The sequence below is a fragment of the Erpetoichthys calabaricus genome, chromosome 1, assembly GCF_900747795.2.
Source record: "Erpetoichthys calabaricus chromosome 1, fErpCal1.3, whole genome shotgun sequence".
Classification (NCBI taxonomy): domain Eukaryota; kingdom Metazoa; phylum Chordata; class Cladistia; order Polypteriformes; family Polypteridae; genus Erpetoichthys; species Erpetoichthys calabaricus.
Window position 1 is genome coordinate 52,537,753 of NC_041394.2, and position 20,323 is coordinate 52,558,075.

Sequence of the window (20,323 nt, forward strand, 5' to 3'; positions counted from 1 at the left end):
GGACAAGTTGAGAGTGAAGCCACTAGTTGTATTGCAAATTTTTCAAACTTGCTTATTTGAGTAGCAGGAATGTGGGGGGCCGGAACCTCTACTGAGAAGAATCCAAACCAAGTTTAGCGGGAGGCACACACATTGAGCTGATTTCTGTCCATTTGTATATCCACTTTGAGGAGCCGAGTCCTGTCCTGGCAGCTTTAAATACAAGGCAGGAGCCTTGTAGACCTGAACTGAATACCTAGTCTTTAGCACAACATGCTCTTACATGATTACACACCTCCCAGGGCATTTAATCTAATGCCCACCCATTTTCCCTTCCACTTATCCTTATATCAGTGTCATGAGGACTAAATGAAATCTTGGAAACCTCATACCAAGGCAACGACAAGACGTATACAGGGCCATACTGTCTTCCGTAAAGTCAGTTTAGGGTTACCAATCAGTTAAATCGACAAATGTTCTTTTTTTTCAGAAGATAACCTGTTTGGCAGACTCAAGGGAGCATTTTAAAATCTGGACTGGGTTTTGAAATCACGACTATGTACTGGTTAGGAGAACCAGTGATTTTACAAGCAAAGTTAAGTGTCTGTGAACGTAATGCGGTTTTGCAGAAATAAAGTGGAAATCTCCCACGGGGCATGGTCTTCCCTTCTTACCCACTCCTACAATTTAACACTAGGGTGCTATGTTGGGACAGCGTCCCAGTGAAAATCCAGAGTCCCTCCTCTTACCCCTTCACACTCGCTTCTCAAGATGCTTGAAGACTAGCGTCACAGTGGGTATATTAGAGAAGGTCTTCTTGCATGATGGTGCTAATGAAACATTTGTCTGCAGGGGCTGACTTATCAACTTTCAGGCAAAGAGAGAGAGAGAGAATAAATCAAATTTTATTTTTTGGAGCAAGTGCCATCACAAACATGTTAATTATGTTGATTTAATGACAAACAGTCAGCATGCTGCACTTTTTTTCAGCAAATGGCAAATAAAAATTCATGAGGTGCTGGGTTATTTTGGAAAATTTCCCTAGCCATATATTTTCTTCTTTATTCAGCTTCTTGAGTGGCCCACCACCAGTCAGAAAATGCAGATCAGTTTGGGCCGCTTTGATGTCCATGTGGTAGCGGTGTGTGAGATGAAGTTTTCTGTTTGCAAGAAGTTCTCATTTCAGCTGCTCGTTCCCTTTGTTCCCTGCTTGCCTTGTGATGGGCGATGTCTGCAGCTAATTATTTACCAGTTGGGGGTTTAGAAATACGAGGTGGGTGTTTGGGGATCAGTTTACAGTTTATACATTAAGTCAATCAGCCTCTACGACCGGGGCCTTTCTGGCTGTTCACTTCTTACGTACAGTCCTATGAAAAAGTGAGTACACCCCATGGAAATTGACTTTTTCAACATATTTGAAGAGACAAACAAAATATCTTAATGCAGAGAGTGCTTACAGATAAAGGAAATTTATTTGAATAAAAACACAAAGGAAATGCCCTTCGAGTAATTTATTCAACCAAAATATCAATAAATGTAATGGTCTTCTAGGGGGAAAAAGTAAGTACTGCCTTGGTCGTAGAAGCTGGTGTTGCCCCCTTTAGCAGAAATGACTACTTGTATCCATTTTGCATAACTGCCCACCAGTCTCTGACATCAACTTCGTGAAATTTTTGACCAATTCTCAATGCAAAATACCTTCAGCCACAAGATGTTTGCGGGGTTTATTGAATGTACTGCCTGTTTTCAAATTCCCCCACATCATTTCAAGGGGGTTCAAATCAGGGCTTTGACCAGATCTATCCATAACTTATAACTTTTTTTTTTACCCGTTGGATTTGTTAGTGTGCTTTAGAAGATTATCTTGTTGAAAGGTCCACTGTCTGACATCTTCAATTTTCAGACAGGTGGCCTCACATTCTCATCAAGCATACTTTAATATGAAGCAGAAGCCATAGTTGACTCTGACTGCAAGCTGTCCAGCTCCTAAGAAAGCAAAGCAACCCCAAGCCATAATGTTCTTCCCCCTATGCTTCACAATAGGTATAAGGTTCTCCTGATTGCTATCTTCTTTATGCACAAAACCTGTGTGCTGTTGCTATGGCCAAACAACTCTATCTTCATCTGTCCAAAGCAATTTGTTCCGGAAGGCCTGGTCTTTGCCTGCATCTTCAATGGGAAACTGTAGTTTTGCCCAAATGTTCTTTGTGGAAAGCAAAAGCTTTTTCCTGGCATGCTGGACAAATAGGACACCAATTTTGGCAAGAAAGAAATTGTGGAGTTCTTTGAGATTTCTGTTAGTATCAAGTGGTCAGCTCTTGGGCTAAATTCTCTGGGCTGGCCAGTCCGGGACCAATAAGCAGTCATATAAAATCTACGGCACTTGCAGAGTTTCCTTACAGTGGAAGGATTGGTTTCAAATAATTTGTCAGTCTTTTTAAATCCCTTACCGGACTTCTAGCCGTCCAGTCTTCCATCTGAGGACCTTGGAGAGCCCTTTTGATCTTAGCATGACACCACACATGTCAGTAGCATAGAGACACCAAAGCCTAGATATCTGCTGTTCATATAAGATTGGTTCGACCTGCAAATTCTCTATGGAGATTCTAATCATTGGCACCTAATCTGGAACACTTGATTCTAATTTTATGGGTTTGAAGTAGAGGTAAATGTAGGGGTGTACTTACTTTTGTCCATGGGACATCTACATTTTTGTTAGATTATGAGCATGAACCCATCAGGTCAATTTAGGTGTCATTTGTTCAAGTATGTCACCTTTATCTGTAGGCACTGTTTGTCATGAAGGTCTCATATTTGCCTGTTCAAATATGTTGAAAAAGTGAAGTTTCCATATACTTTTTCACACGGCTTTTATGAGGATCAGATCACATTGAGACCGTGACCATGCAGGTTGTCTTGTGCTTACCACTGACCAGTAATTATAAACATAACTAGCTGTGTAAGCCAGTGCTTTTATAAAAAGCATGGGGCCCTAGAAACTATTGAAATTGTCAAGGGAAAAAAAAATTGAAATGTAGAAATGTCCGGTAGTTGAAAGGAACTGTTCTGGGCATCTCTCTCCTAGGAGGTTTTGTTTTGCCGACGTGCTCGCATTGTTTGTGCTTTAGCGGCGGGAGGAAAAGTAAAAAGGTTACCGTTTTGCCAATGTGCTCGCCACGCTTCTGTAATAGCGGATAAACGAGTGATTCTCTCTTCGGATGTTTCATTTGGCCTCGCTTGCGTATCCTTGGAGGTGGAGCCCTTAGCCCGACTCCACCTCTCACTTCCAGGCTGGACAGACACGCACACTTCCGCGTGTAGACATTTATATATAAGAGAGTATGGAAACCTCGCCCCTCTTGCCTATGAAACCTTGTTGGCTCAAGTTTTTTGTGCCAGTTGATGTGGATTGTGCTTAAGGGTCCTTTCACCAGTTAATGATGGAGAGAAAGGAAGACTTCATCTTATTTTCTCTTGATAAGGTACAGTTATAGTATAGTCTGGTGGGTTTGTGGGCTCATTTCCCATCTTCCTCTGTAGCCCAGTGGAATTAATCACATTAATGCATACATAATCTTTTGAAGTGGACACTGCATGAGGTGGTGTTTGCTCTGCAGCACAGAATGTGTTTACATTTACTTTAATAACCCCAGTTATTCACAGAAAACCTGTTTTTTTAAATGCAATGTCAAACCTTATTCTGCTTAGAGAAACCACAATATTGCTCTCTGAGTAACCAGATTAACATATGTAGATTTGTCTGTGAGTAACCTGGTTATGTGGCCATGTAAACCGTTAACTGGGTTATACTTGAGGATTTTGTAGTCTGTACATGTCTATTGCACTCTACTTAGTTTCTCTCATGCTTTCAGCAGCAATGGGAGGCAGCATCCTCCAAAATACATTTCCTAAGGCAAATGTTGGACAATTGCATTATTCCTTCTCTTGAAATAATCTGCCTCAGTATTTCAGAAATCGTTAAATTTATGTTGATGAGCTGAACTTCCATTGCTAAGCCCAGCAGCACCATCTGGAGAGCTTTATAACACATTAAAAGTACTGTACGTTAGTAGTCGGATTACTTGCCAAAGTACAACATAACCCAACACATTCCTTATTTTAGTGAAGTAAAATTACATGTGGGGTGTAAGGTGAGAAGCACTGGTACCGCTATGCCGGTCTGTTTCAGAGATCAACCACACAGCCAGGCAGAAAAGAGTGTGCTGTGTACAGTCCGGTAATAAACCTATTGATAAAGTGTCAATTTAGTTTTAGCCCAGGTATTTGCTGTAGAATTGCTGAAAAACTGTTATCTTAAAATGTTAAATCTTTAAGGGCTTAGGTTTCGAATGGATGTTACTTTACAGCACGTGAAGGACTAAATGTAGTTATAAAACACACAATTATTATGGGCTCTTTGCTTGTTTTCAGATTCATGGCAACTGATAACTTTTTAACACTTTTTTTTTTTGGATGTTGGAGAGTTTTGCCAAAGTGGAAAGAACCTTAAAAGTGGACCTGTGTGTACGTGTAAACTCATTAATTGTTTGACCTACTCATCCATGCACAAGGCCTAAATCAGTACTAGAAAGAATAATAGATCCATCATGGGGCACATTCACAAATACAATGACATTTTTATTTACTTGTGTTAACCAGTATATCTTCTATGGGATATAAGTGGGAAAGCCTGCTTAAAGCTATTGTGCACAATGAGAGGTAATGGACCTGAATCTAAACCAAGATCCCTTGGGCACTAGCTACTGTGCCACCTCAGAAATGCAATTTGTGTAACTTTTGTGTTTAAGAACAAAGGCACAATTTTGAATTTTTTTTTTGTGATGCTTTAATTAAGATCTAACGGGCACATTTATGCCACTGATTTGAAAAGCTTTTGTTTTGTACCTGAACTAAACTAATGAGGGGTAACAAATGAGACCCAAAGGATTCTCAAGACCTGCAGCACTTGGCAGGGCTTAAGAGTTAAAGGTTCTTCAAATGTTACGCCCCAAAAAAAAAAAAGGATTTTGTTTTTTGAATGGCAAACATGCAAAGCAGGGTTTCTATTTTGGAGGGCCGAAATAAAATGGGAAGGGAGATTAAAAAGAGAGTTTGAGCAAGACCCATTGGAATAGCGGAACGTATATACATATGAATTTACTGACTTGGAAAGCCGTGGCGCCAGTAAATCCAAAACAGGTGTGCTTCCTTTTTTTTTTTTCTTCCCTCCCTCTTTTCATGGTATTTGCAGATGTGTAGCTGGAGGATGAGAAAACCAGGAGAAAGATAACCTGTTTACATTCCTGGTGGAGCACCTGGGTGTCTTAGTTGTGACCTGCGTGCTGTGGCAGACCCACTCCCCCCCCAACTACACACCATAACCCTGCACCCTTAGGCCCCTTTTTAATAATCTATTGTTTGCTTCCTTTGGCAGTCTCTTGGCCTAGCGGGTGAAGCCCTGCTCTGTGGTGGCTGTTCACGGTTTATTTAATTAGCTCCAAGATTGTTGTAATTTGTTACACATTTTTATCTCCTTAGCACACGGGGTGACGTTTGCACCCTCGAGCAGTCAGGGGGAAGGGCGGGAGGGTTGGGGAGTCGAGTCATTCCCAGCATGCCCTGTGCCTGGCAGGGTCCGCTACTGTCAAGCTCTGACTTGCAGTAGCAGGTGTGAAGGGCTGATTCACACCAAGCCAGCTGATATTACGCCACCCGAATTGCTTTTTCTTAAAGATGCTTTTTCATGTGGCCAGCGTACGAAAGAACATGAATGGATGCCACGTTTTGAAAGATGAAAGAGAGCAGGCTTTTGGCATGCACAGCATGTGTTTCTGCGATATGTGCTTTGTGATGGCTGCAGATCCGTGAAGCAAGAAGTGTAGTGTCTAAACTAAATCTGTTTCCCTTCTGTTGGTGGACTGTGGGGTTCACTGGGTCATCAAGCTGACAAATTAAAGAAGTTCTGCTGCATTTGTGGTGTCTGATGCCCAGAACAAAGGGGGGACCTAACCTTAGGGGAATGCAAGGATTTCGCCAGGCACTCTCTAGGCCCTCAATCCTTTATTCCTCTTTTATCCCTCCCCTTTTGTCTAGAAACACATTCAGGACTCTGATCACTGTGACACAGGAAATGGGTGGCCAAACTTGGTCAACATCTGGAAGCTTACTAGTTTCAAATGCTTTGTACAGATGAATGGCAATATCTTTGCCTGGAGGGGGAGCAGGGGGCTAATGGTTTAGCTAGCATCTTGAGAAGAAGCTCCCAAATTTGTTGCTGTTTGCAGTGTTTTCTTGGGGGGGGGCGGGCATTGGAATTTAAAGAAATGAAATTAGAAAAGACTTGGCAAAGGATCACACAGTAATTTCACGCGTTTAGCACGCGTTTGGCTTTGACACCCTGGGGCACATAACTGAAGAACTAAATCAACAATCTAGCATCATATGCTGTTTTTCACTGGGTTTGAATCTGCGACTGGATTTGGAACTCTTGACACGCTTAGGTACACGTCATCATCTGAAGATACTGAAAGGCTGGTATTATATGGTTGGTGTGCAAGTAATGACAGATACGAGGCATGAATCTGTCTTGCCTTCCTTGTTGATTTCATGCATTTCAGAAGGATGAGAAAGAGGTGGCCTTTTTTAGCTGAACTCGAAATGAATGGCTGAGTTCTCCCGAATGGTCATTTCATTTTAATGTCTTGGAGTTGGTTACTTCAGGAATCCTTTATCCCTCTAGGTCATGCTTAGCTTCTTTTGAATGATAATTTAGGCACTTACAATAAAAGTTTTAATTGGGAGTTACTTCTACAAAGTCTACTTTTTATGTTCTTTTTAATGTTTTATGGCCTACTAGCCAAGGAACCTGGTATTCCAGGGGTGAGAAAGTGGAAAGGTAAAAGGATGTATTATCTATGTATTATCATATACAGGGCTATTCAAAATGAAAGAGCAGATTTCAAAAATTTATTTCAAACTGTATAAGACAGAAATGCATTCCGTGCATCACTGGATAGAGGAAAGTTAAAAGTTTGGTCCTATGGTCCTTGAGGTTGCATGCACTCAACATGAGCACCATGTATAGCGCGACAACCATCAAAACGGTAGACCATTTCTTGCCACACACGAGTCAACTGGTCCATAGTTCGTGAATTCACAGCTTCCTCAATTCGATGTTGCAAATCTTGAAGATTAGCGAGCATAGGTGGAACACTCTTTCTTTAATGTACCCACATAGATAAAAATCACAAGGGGTATGGTCTGGAGATCTTGCTGTCCACCTCTTCTAATTCATCGTCCTGGAATGGTGTTGGAGGTCCAGCGTTACCTGAACAAGTGGAAATGAAGCAGGGGCTCCATCTTGCATGAAAATTAAGTCATTCGAATCTTCTTGAAGTTGAATTTTAAAACTTTAAACTTTCCTCTATCCAGTGATGTGCGGAACGTGTTTGTCATATACAATTTGTTTGAAATACATTTTTTGAAATCTGCTCTATCTTTTTGAATAGCCCTGTATTACTATCCTTAAGCTTGTTGCATTTTTTGTATACTGATCAGCCACAACATTAAAACCACCTGCCTAATATTGTGTAGGTCTGGCAAAACAATTCTATCCCATCAAGGGATAAACTCCACAAGACCCCTGAAGGCATCCTGCGGTATCTGGCACCAAGACATTAGTAGCAGAACGTTCAAGTCCTCTAAGTTGTGACGTGGGGCCTCCATGGATCAAACTTATTTTTCCAGTACATCATACAGATGCTTGATTGGATTAAGTTTTGGGGCTTTGGGAAGTCAATACCTTGAACTCATTGTCCTTTTCTTCAAACTAGTCTTGAACAATTTTTGCATTAGTGTATTATCCTGCTGAAAGAGGCAATTACCATGAGGGAATACTGTTGTTATGAAGTGAAGTGGTGTACGTAATCTTCCACATCTTTTTAGGTAGATGGTACGTGTAAAAATAACACCCACATGAATTCCAGGACTCAAGGTTTTCCAGCAGAACATTGCCCAGAGCATCAAGCTGCATTTGCTGGCTTACCTTTTTCCAATAGTGTATCGCATTGCCGTCTCTTCCTCAGGTAAATGACATGCGTGCACCCTGTCTTCCACATGATATAAAAGAAAACATGATTCTTCAGTCAAGGCTAGCTTCTTCCATTACTCCAATCTCTAGTTCTAGTTGTAGATGCTTTCGGCAGTGTTCAGGGGTCTTTACCAGTCTGTGGTTACACAGCCCTATATGCTGTAAGCTGTGATGCAGTGTGTGTTGTGATGCCCAGCATTGTTTTTCTTCAGTTTGTGCTCTTCTGTGGGATTGGAACAGACAGGCTAGCCATCGCTCCCTATGTGCATCAGTGAGCCCCTTGGATGCGACTTTATTACCAGCATACTGTTTGTCCTTCCTAGGATCACTTTTGGTTACTACTAACCACTGCATGCATGGAATCACCCCATAAGACGTGCCAATTTGGAGATATTCTGATGCAGTCTTCTCACCATTGCTGTCTGCCCCTTGTCAGTCGCTCACATCCTTGCGCTTACCTATTTTCCTGCTTCCGGTACCTCTCCTTTAAGAAGTGACTGTTCACTTGCGGCCTGTGTCCTGCCACTTAACAGATGCCAATGTAATGAGATAATCGATGTTCTTCTTTCAGTTCACATGTCAGTGGTTTTAATGTTGTGGCTGATCGGTATATACATTAACTACTATTAGTAATTGAAAGTTACAGGTAAAGCCCAAAAACTGGATAAACCTAGAATTACTTGGGTAAAGCTTGCATTATCCAAAAGACCGGAGTAAAGCTAGAATAAAATATGGGTTTCTGCTTTACCCAGGTAATCTTAGGTTTATCCACGTGGATAAAGCCCAGTGTTAAGAAAATGTTATTTCCAATCCCAGCTTTACCCAGGTCTGTTGGATACCGCAAGCTTTACTTGGGTAATGCTAGGTTTATCCAATTTTTGGGATTTATCCATAACATATTCAGTATTCTTAGTTTTTCACTTGGTGCAAAGAACCCCAAAGTGCAATAAATATCTCTGGGGACAGTATGATCCCAACTAGTGTGGCAGGGGGCAGTAGCAAATAGTGAGTGGAAATCCTTCATTAAAGATAAGAAGTAATGGTGCACATCACACCAGCATTAGGAGCTACCTGGAGCTTTTTCTCCATCCATAGATCATACTGTAGTAGTTTCCACCACTCATGGTTTTGAAACAGCTTTGCCCAGGTATTTCTAAAGTTTGCTGTATATTTTTAAGTGGGGAAATATTTTGCTCAGATGAAATACGACAGGTGATTGAAATTTAAGTGATTTGAGTTAGCTGTGGGGTAACCACTACCTTCTCAGACTGCAAACAGCCCTGCAGCCTCAAACGTTTTATATGAAAAACCCGACTTACTGTATGCAGTCTCAGATATGACATGGAAACCATGCAGGGCAGACTCCGAAGATAGTGTAATGGTGACGGATTACACTTGCAGACTCAAATGGCAATAAAGTGGGTTCTTTGGGTCCATGATAGAAATAGTGCATAAAAGGTCTTGATTAAAGAAAAGTGAAATAGAGTTGGCTGGAATCAGATCCAGGTTTCTTGATGGGAAAAACAAGAATGCCGAGCATCACCCCCAATATCAAAACCTGCTTGGTGTTGTTTCTCTGTTGATAGATCGCTTTCTATTGCATTTCTTCCGCTTGCTCAAACCCTGAGCTGCTCCTGTGAGAAACAAGGCCCGAATTGTAATTCAAAACCTGACTTAAGGTGAGAAGTACCCTGGTGTCAGATTTCTCTTATGTGGTATGAAAAATAAAACTAAATATAAAGAATAGACAAACAGATATTGTGATTCAGAGATGGAGATTATAGCACCTATGAATGGCCTTATATACTTATGTACTGTGTGAATAAAGAAGTGTTACAGGAAAGGTGAGAACCAAGATGTCCTTCAGTCTACTACAGATTAGCTCTTGTACCCTCTTTCTTTAATTCTACTCATACATGGCTTAATTTATGCTTTCTGTCAGTTGTTGATTCTGCTTGCAGTGGCTCCAAATAGCAAGCTATATGTTTATGTTGCGGCTGCCTGCTTAGAAAAATGCCAAACAATGCATTATTCAGTCATATATCCATCTTCCTTAAATTGAAACATTGAAAGCAGCAGTAAAATTAAAGGATGGGATTGGACTGGAATCGTTGTGGTTTTGTAGTCCAGCTCTGTAGCCACTAGACATGTGCTTGTGTAAGGGCAAGAATTGCTTTTGTACTTGTGTGATTTTAGTCAGATCATCAGTTCTGTCTCTGAGTGGAGGTTGGTTATTGACCTCCTGTTGTATAGGTTTTCTCTGTGGACTTGGTCCCCAAAAACCTGTTATGTTGATTTGCTGTTTCTGTGTTGATCTGGGTGATGTGATGGCCAGTTTTTCATTTGATGGACAAGGCTCTTTCACTCTTTTGCCCTTAATTGAGATGCAGATAGTTATGTTTCCTGGTGCCCATTAACAAGAAAACTGTTAAGGTAATTGTGCTATTCTCCCAGAGGAGTCTTAAATTTGATGCAGTTGGGCACAGAGGACAATCCTTTGTTCAGCAGGAGGATGTGTAAATTGGCCTAACTGCCTGTCGACTCTAGAAGGAAGCCACACGAACACAGGGAGAACATATACATATGAGCAGAAGGTATTTAAAACTGGACTTGAAGGGAAAATGACAAGATAAAGATGTAAACCACCTGAAGCAGTCATTTTAATTTTGATTTAGTGCTTTTGATATTTTTTAAGACGCCATTCTCCTATCTAATAACTTTCTGGATACCTCTTACATAATGAGGAACGACAGTCTTTAAATTCTTTTTTACTGCCAATTATATGTGATCGGCTGTGACTCGTTAGCAGATATGATTGGAAAGCTGGAATTGAGATCAGAGGTATAAGTTATGACTGAGCAGCTTCTTCCCTGCAGTGCCCTAAGGGCAGGTGGCTTAACTGAAGCAGTGAGGTTTCAGACTTTTTCAGGCAGAAAATCCAGATCATTGATATTTAGAGCCAACGATGGGAAGGTAGAGAGTTGTAGCCGCCTCTTCTGGGGATTAGAGGGGACCCTAACTGTCTAATTGCCACTAGGTTCTGAACTCTTCCCATTATTCCCATCAGGGCTTTACCTCTCAGGGCTCTTTAAGTGCTATAAGCATGAGGTGGCACTATTTTAATACCATCTCCCGTTTGTGGTTTGCATCTAGTCTAGTTTCCATTCTCTGTGGCTTTAATCCACGTTCTCTAGGGATTTTACCCAACCATACTTTAATTGTACGTAAGCTTAAAAGTGCTTGCAGAGGGTAGCTTTGATCCATGGACCAATCAGAGCTTCATTCCCCTCCAGTGACTGTTCATTGGCTGAATGCTGTTCAGATCCTTATATATTTTGTGCATTTTTTTCTTCACAGAATGATAGATGTAAGAAGTTATGGGAAATATTGAAATAAGCAGGTTTAAATGTGGGGATTAAAAACTGTAGATTCATTACGGAGACACACTGAGAGAGAGCATATTGACCAACAAAATCTCCCCTGGAAAAAAAAAAGGTTTATATTGCTGTCTACTCTGAGCTGTAAACTGTGGAGGAAAGCATGTAGCCAGCCTTGTTTCTCACTACCCGCCTGCAGCAACCACTCGTTTACCTCTCTGTTTGCAATTAGCCCAGTGCTGGGGCCAGGAACAATGGCCTACTGTTTCATAGGATTTGGGTGCCGTGTGCCTTGATTTTTCTTGTTTGTCATTGCTGACATTCCTGCCTGTTTGCAAACCAGGCCTGTGCATTCACAAGAGCCAGAGCTCTGCTGGAGTTTTACACTGGAAAAACTGAGACATGCTACCTTTTTATATATTCACTAACTTGGCCCCCTCCGCCTTTACCGGAAGGTTCTGGTTTTCAGCTTCTTTCTTTGAGAGTGAGGGCACTCCACACGTTTGTCCCATCGGAACTACCCGAGGCTTTCTCTCCATTATTTGAGTGGAGTACTTAGTGAAAGAAGCAAGATCTTCTGGGTTGGAGTATCTCATTTATTTATTTATTTTTTGTGTGCCTTTTTTAGAGTTTTCTCAACTTTTTCCAGTCCTGGCACAAATGTTCATTTCTGTCTGTGTTCTGAGGCCACAAGGTGCTTGGGGTAGTCTACACAGAGAGGCTGATCACAGCCTACTGATTTCATCAACTTATTACTTAAGTTCTTAAGTTTAATGCCTTAAATAGAAAACTAAATTCAAGTCCCCTCCCTTCATACTGTATGATCTTTGTTGCTTTATGCCTGTTTGCAGTCTCCTCTTGACTGCTGGGTAGATCTTGGTGGTGATGTAGTAATCACACTCATACTGAAGTCGAAGATTTTAATTAGTTAAATATCAACAATGATTTAAGCCACGTTTTTTGGGAGCTGTCTTTTGCAAATCTGCAGTGTGTCTTTAAAGGTAGGTTGCTTGGGATCTACTTGGTTTGTCACTAGGTGGTCACAATGGCACACTGGTTAGTGCTGCTGCTACACAACTCTAGAAGGTTCTGCTCAGGTGCTTGTCCTGTCATTATGTGGAGTTTGAATCCTCTTCTGATGTTTCTCCTGATTTTTTGGAAAAATTTGCTGGTCAGGTCACTCCTAATTAATGCCTCAATCAGTGAGTGTAGGATAGAGTGCCGTCCCATCCTGGCATGGTTTCTGTCTTTCGCTTGATTTGGGCAGGTTTAGTCTCTATCTCCCTGCAAGTACATGTTAGAGTAAGCAAGCTCAGAACTGGATTAACAGAAATTGTTGGTTTGGTAGTCTCTTCCTCATTTTTGGCCATTGCGCTCAGATTTTGAATTGGGAGGTTTGAGTGGTGCGATGTACCATGGAGGAATTTTAAGTCTTTGGATCCTGGATTGCAGGTCATGATTAGATTGGATTATCTCTTTCCTACCATCGTTTGTTTCCTGTGTCCATCTAGGTGAGCTAATTAACCCTAGGCTCTAGAGAAAATAAGAAGCCATCACTCTTGGTTTGCAAACAAATAAATTGATACTTTTAGCTTAACACAATGTTTCAGGCACAAGCCAAATATATTATCAAATCTAGTGCGGTTCAGGGAGTCAAAGAAAAACAAATCCTTGCACCACCTCATCTTTATCTGGGTGTGCCAGATTCCAGAGGATGCCATCATTAGGCGGCTGTAAAATAAAAGGGCTGATGTGCTACTTGTTAGGTTCTTGAGCCACAGATCGCAAGCTATGCCATTTAATCCAAAGAAAATGAAGCACTTTGGTTTAATTTGATCATCTTGAATCGATGTACAGACTTGCTCAGTATGAGCGTGTGACCTCTGCGGGATGCACCCATCGTTAGCCGAATCATATGCCTTGCTTTAATTATTGTTATTGAAGTGAGATTTTCTTTAAGCCTCAAAGTATACCCTATATGAACATTCTTGGGAGATGAAAGTAACAGCACCATTGCTTTGCTCACCAAAATAACCGAGCATAAGAATAAGCAAATGGTAACCCCTTGGGTTAGAAATTTCTTTATTGACATTGCTGTGTGGTGCTTGGCTATAGAGATGGAGGGGGTCTTGACATTGAAATTCAGTGTTCAGTTTGGTGGCACGTTAGTTGCATTTTTAAATGCACTTTCTGAGGCACAGAAAGCCGGTTTACATCTGACTTGTAATATCCTTTACAAAAGAGAGATTTAAAATCCTAACACTTTGCCTGAAGAAGTTATCTCATCCCGTAATAGAGGTTTGAAACCTAGCGCTCCAAGTTGGTTACTAGCTTCTTGCAAAACTTCATCTTAATGTGCTTACTTTCAGGCTTCACTGACTACAGGTCTGGGGTCCATGGAGCAAAAATGATTTAAGACTATTTGGATCACTGACTCCCTGCGTGACCCTGAGAACCTGAGTCATGTGAATTGCTTGTGAGAGAAAATGATCAAGTTAGCCCCCCTGTTCACTTTCTGTGTGACCAGCTACCAAATTTTCCATGAAATGAATGATCTTGCATCTTACACTTTGAATCCCTAAGTTCCTTCTTATAGAAGCTATAGTGAGAGGTTTAGGTAAAGTCTTTTTAAACTATTTTAAACTTTGTGTCGCCCAGGGCCAAGTCCCTTATATTCCTTGAGCTGGTCAATCTTAGGTTGATTGTAGAAGTTTCAGAGCACGCAATTGTGTTGGATAATGAGTGAATGTTTCAGTCGGAGTGTTTAAAATGACCTAAAACTGAGATGCAAGGTGCTACCAGATTAAAGGATGCATCCTGTTCATTACAGTAATTTTGCTTCAATTTCAAGGTTTTTTGTTTTCTTATTTTGCAGTGTCTCTTAAATTTTAAAAAAACATTTAAAATATATGTTTAAAGAGAGACTTTACTGTCATTGGTAGTCTATAAATCACAAATACAGTTAATAAGACTGCAGCTTGTAACTGCTTATAAAAAAGAATCCTAACATGCAATCTGGCATCTTAAAAACACCAAAGGCAAGGGATGGAGGGTCCATGCTAGAAAGACCCACATATTTACTGCTTGGCTTTAATGTGGATCATCCATACTTAACATACGTTTGGGAGGGCTGCTGGTGGAGCACGGGCACAAGTTCTGGTTTGTGTAGTCGAGCTGTGCAAATCCAAGTGACCCCTTTACCTCCTCTGCCTTCAGCTTCCTCTGCTTTTACGAGAAGCTTAATTCTGCTATGATAGTTTCCATCCTCCCCTTCTTTCTGCTCCTTTCTACCTCTGACCCCCCTTTCCCACCTGTTTCTTTTCTATCTCCAGCTCAGGATCTTCAGCAAAAGAGCTGACTAACTGAACCCAGGAGACCAGGCGCACCTAACTCACACTGAAGCACCCATGTGGCCCACACTGAAAGAAAAGCACCAGCCAGTCACGGGCCTTCTAAACCGAACGGAGTCATCCTGTACATTATAGCCGATCTCGACCTCAAATGATCTCATTGGTTCATGTGTCAGTGTGCAACCAGAGCATGAGAATAGCAAACCGCTGTGCACCTTATGCATAAATTTAGTGGCGTATTTGAAAAGTAATTTTACTTTTTGCTGATGTTTCTATAAAATAACAAAAAAAAAGGTTAAAGTACTGATTAAGTCAATTTTAACACTATCGTTCATTTTACATTAAAAACAAATCAGATAATTTTCTAATTTTTGGGGATGGCCGAGATGCAGGTGTGCGCATGTGTTTTTAATTTAAAATTAATTTTTTTATATTTGTTGTAATGTTGTTTTGTTTTCCTTTTTCTTTTATTTTACTGTTCTTGACCACTCAAAGTCCATTTTTGTTTCCATCCTTTTATAGAAGGGGGTCCTCAGTTGTATCCACGCTTTGCTTATAAATATTTAATAGTTTAGTAATTCATGTGCACTTTTAATGACAGTGCAGTTGAAGTCTGGGGAGCTCTTCTTTTCAGAGATTCTCAGAGATTTTGGTAGGAATGTGAATTCTCTGAGCAGATGTGACTGTTGTGCTTTCATCTTTGTTTAGTTTGAAATAATATCCATCTTCAATGTCACTCTTTTATTATCCTTAAGTAAGGTCACTATCAGGGCAGCATCTTTTTTTTTTTCCCTTCCACAGCAGTTGTGCCAATGAATTAACTGTAAGGGTAATGTTTCATACCCTTCATCTTATGTGTCCATGTGGATGACGATTTCATATCTTTTCCCTTCCTTGTAGACGGCTACCACCAAGCTGCAAGATCATCTTACAGGCCTGCATCGGCCGCAACTGCTGCTGAGATGGCTCTTCACCACCTGGACTACCCAGCACAGGAGTAGTAGCTGTCCAACTTATCCTAGAGGAATGATTCCTTGGGGTCTTCTTGTCTTGCTAGCCCTGCTGGCGCAGTCAGCATGGGCAGAGGCTCGGCTAGCTGTCAGTGATCAAGGTAAGTAAGCCCTTCGTACCTACGTGGGTAAAATTCACTGGATTTTGAAATTGCTTATTGGGTTGCACTGGAAACAGCTCACAGCTTCTGCTTACTATGTCCTGGCCCAATGGGGTCATTAACTACAGGTGGCAATCATCAGTCTATATATCCATCCATCCATCCATTTTCCAACCCGCTGAATCCGAACACAGGGTCACGGGGGTCTGCTGGAGCCAATCCCAGCCAACACAGGGCACAAGGCAGGAAACAATCCTGGGCAGGGTGCCAACCCACCGCAGGACACACACAAACACACCCACACACCAAGCACACACTAGGGCCAATTTAGAATCGCCAATCCACCTAACCTGCATGTCTTTGGACTGTGGGAGGAAACCGGAGCCCCCGGAGGAAACCCACGCAGACACGGGGAGAACATGGTCTATATATCCTCTCTGAGAAAAGGTTAGCCTAGGTTACATTTTGTTTATTAATTTCACCAGATAGGCGCACTTCAAAAAATAAAAAACTTTAAATAAGGAAATGAATGACCAACAATACCTTTTAGGTTGACCTCCATTGTTTAATGCATCTCATAGTTCAGGGCATAGTAGTGCATTGCTGCAGTGCATGATGAGCTGAAGCAGCAATGGTTCTCCACTTGTCTTGGCAATCAAGCTGTCTGGGGTGGTATCATTTAAGGCATTTTTCTTTTCTCCTGGGTTGATGATTCATTTGAATTTGTTTCTGCCCCACTGTGCACTGCTACAGGTTGTGTGATGCCCAACCCCCCCCCCCCCCCCCCAAGTCTTGTCAAGTCACAGCAGCAGCACATTTTTCGTTTGTCAGGTCTGCTCTCAAAATGCTCTGTACACTCCATCTAGTGTTCCATTTTTAAAATACCACATGTGCCCTACATCAGTGGTTCTGTCTTTTGTGTTTATAGGCTTTAGTTTGGCAGCATGGCAAGTCTCACTACATGGTACACTGTGCCAGCTGCATATGCTCAATGGATCTACTGTGTTGTGTTTCCTAGAGCATATCCCTTACTTATCTACCTTACATTGCTTGGTGTGTTTAAAGTGTTTCCCCTTTGTTAGACAGATATAATATTCATGACATTCGTAGTCTGGATCACAATCTGATTGTATGGGTGGTAACCTATATATAATATATATATATATATATATATATATATATATATATATATATAATATTTGCAGTTGGAGATCCACAAAGGGAGAAAAAACGAATCACGTATCATAAAATAGTTTTATTCCTGAGCTTTCAACCCCTATCAGGGGTCTTCATCAGAGGATAATGCTTAGACTTACAAGAATCAAAGACAATATATAGCAACACATTCAGTATGGGGGGGTGGGTGGAGGTGACTAAGTCAGTATAATCAGGGGGGGGGGGGGTTGTATAGTTTATTAATGTGTATATGTCCTTCTTAAGTTGGCATATGCTGGGTTTATGTCCAAGTGTCTGTTGATGGCGTTTTCATCTGATAGCCAAGACTCGGCCAACTCTCTGGCGCTTTTTGTACTGGCCTTAAATTTTACTTTTATGTTGTCCCAGTTGAATGTGTGTCCTGTCGATTTAGTATGTGCATATATCAAAGAGAGTGTGTCCTTTCTTCTGACGGCGTTGCGATGTTCCTGTACACGTGAGAAGAAAGGACGCACTATCTTTGATATATGCACATACTAAATCGACAGGACACACATTCAACTGGGACAACGTAAAAGTAAAATGTAAGGCCAGTACAAAAAGCGCCAATTCGAAGAGTGGCTTGGTGGCATAGTAGTTAAATTCACTGCAGCTACTGCCTATGTCTGAGTTGCACATTCTGTGGCTTTTTCTCTGGGTATTCCGATTTTCCTTCCACATACTAAAATGTTTATTTGGCAAATCTAAGTTGGCTCAGACTCGACGCATGCATTAGTGTGCCCTGCAGAAGACTGACATTCCACTCTGGGTTGATTTCCACCGAGTGTTCCTGGAAAAGGCACAGGCTGCCCTCCACTGTATTTGGATAAGATGAAAAGAACATGAATGGGTGGATTTATAACATTTAGATTTTTCTTATTGGATATGTTTGTTTTTACCACACTTTTCTCTGGTGAACATTATACATAGTTATAGCACATTTTATTTTTGACAGTTTGATTACAGGTTCTTGAAGTGAGTTGCTCAATGGTAAGGGTAGAGTCAGAATTTTTGCAATTTGTAGTCCAGTGAAGTAACTGCTTGGCCCTACACAAACATGCATAAAGAAATGTATTTGCTAGTGTACAGTAATTTCTCAGAATTTTAAAGAATTTATTTCAGGGTACTGAACCAACCTGCCACCTCTGAAATACCTGAGGGTGGCTCTCCTCTTCTAGTGGCAATTTTTTTTCAGCATCCCATGTAGTTGTTCAGTTTGAGGGGGAACTGGCACTTTGTGTGGTATGTGAGCAGTCTGTGAAGACTAGTTGTGCTGTGCTCTAGTGGGTGGGATGAGTAGAAGGTGGGCATGGGTGTGCTGAAAGTTGGAGTTACAGTCTGGATGATAAAGAACATGAGGACTAGCTAACACAGTATTTTATATCCAAGGCTTGTGGGCTTCTAATCATGCCTTTTGGCACTGGTTCTTTTGATCAGTAAATCTTATACTCTGTGTTTACTTACCATAGCAGAATTAACCAATTTGACAAAACTCTTCATCAAAGTTCCTTTTTTTTTTGCACAAGCAGACAGTTGGTTCCAAGGTGTTTAAGCTGGCAGTGCTTCCTGCTAGAGTACGACAGGAATTGTGTTGACCACATGAACTGAGCTGAATCTGTGAGAAGCAGAGAACGGGGAGGCTCTTATGGATTGCTGAAGACGCAATGCTCCCTTCCTGTGGAAGACCTCCAAGCATCCACTGCTCCTCCAGGGGATGTAGTAGAAAAACAGGCACTTACCTGTGATGTTATTGCAGTTTGTGACAGGCTGTAAGTTACGTGCTGATTCACGCCCGCCAAACTGCACCCCAGGAAACATATCTGGTGTCTCCAGAGCGAGGTTAGGAGCCGGGAAGTTATAAATTAGCTTGTTCTTGAAACAATATTTGTAACTACGGCCTGGAGCGAGCTTTACTTTGAGATCGAGTTTCTCCGAGCCAGGAGTTATGGTTTTCATTCACAAAATGATATAAGCCAGCCCCCACCCATTAAACTGAGAAAGTGCTTTTACAGATGGGGAGGATAGTGACCTTTTCAGACATATGGAATGCTGCTTAACCAAAGCAGTTAAGAATAAAGAGATGGGGGTGGGTAGTAGGAATACCATTTTGAAGTGATTAGTGGAAAAGATGGAGGGGTCTAGGTACATAACCAAAACGTTGTGCGAAAACCTCACTCCCCAACTCCCCTTAAACATGTTTATCCTCTTGGGTTTCTGGGAGGACCCACTAGGCTCAAATGACTGATTATGTTACCTAAAATTCTTTCTTGTCATACACTGTTAACACCAAGTTAAGTGTTCAGCCCTGGGGGAGCCCGGGGTGTTGGAAGAAATGTTTCATGTGGTGCTAGTCTAGGTGAGGACTTTGCTTTTTGCAGCCTTTCAATGTCTGACAGGCTAGAGGGAGACAGTGGCTTTAACTAAGCAGCAAGTCTAGGAGTTCTGAGAAGGAAAGACTGACAGGCAGACCGGCTGTGAGGTAAAAGGTGGTTTGATCAATTTATGACTTGCAAAGGTTGTTATACTGTATTGTGAGGAGGTTCCTCGAGTGCAGCAACTAAGTCTTTGTCTCTTACTGTTGATCCAGGCAGGGTTATGGGAATTTGGGTTTTATAAAGTTTAACCAATTAATGCAGTGCTCTCTGCAGGATAAAACTGTACCCCAATTAAAAAGTCAGATGTGTTTGTAAATGATCAACTAGAATGAGCATTTAAATAGAAAGGTTTAGCTGCTGCGGGAGTGAATGATCCCCCACCCTCAATAAAAAGAAACCGGTCTACACATCTGGGCCAGGTTCTTCAGGCAGCATTGTCTTTTTCATAATTGTCCCTCTGATCAGCCCTCCTTTGTGTGATTAAGATGCCTTTGTAAAGATATGTTATGGATGCCAACTGCTATACCACCATCACTTTCTATTTTTTTTCCTCTAAACTGTAATCTTAGAAACTAGTGGTATCTGAGAGTGTTGTAGCCAGCACAAATTCAGAAATGGCTGGCACACTGCTGAAGAGTTCTGCTATAGAATGTTAATTGGACCATCCATTGGCTTGCTTGCCCCATTTGCTAACCACTGTGCTTCAAAATGCAGTCCTTTGTGTGAATTTATTGCCTTCTGAATAATCTAAATAATCTAAGTTTTTTTATGTAGTTCCTACAACAATTAACGATGCATAGGAGATTCAAGTATTTGCATATCTTAGCTGCCAATTCCAATATGCCACA

General features: G+C 41.3%; 1 protein-coding gene across 3 annotated transcripts in view; it reads left to right on the forward strand.

Moving 5' to 3' along the window:
* LOC114650026 (fibroblast growth factor receptor 1-like) overlaps positions 1 to 20,323 on the forward strand; it is a 107,761-nt gene that overhangs the window by 25,218 nt on the left and 62,220 nt on the right. For all 3 annotated transcript variants that reach the window (XM_051928295.1, XM_028799460.2, XM_051928302.1), the window contains exon 2: positions 15,696 to 15,906. In XM_051928295.1, coding sequence (XP_051784255.1) covers positions 15,822 to 15,906 — 85 coding nt within the window. In that variant the 5' untranslated portion in view covers positions 15,696 to 15,821. The remainder of the gene's footprint in view (positions 1 to 15,695; positions 15,907 to 20,323) is intronic.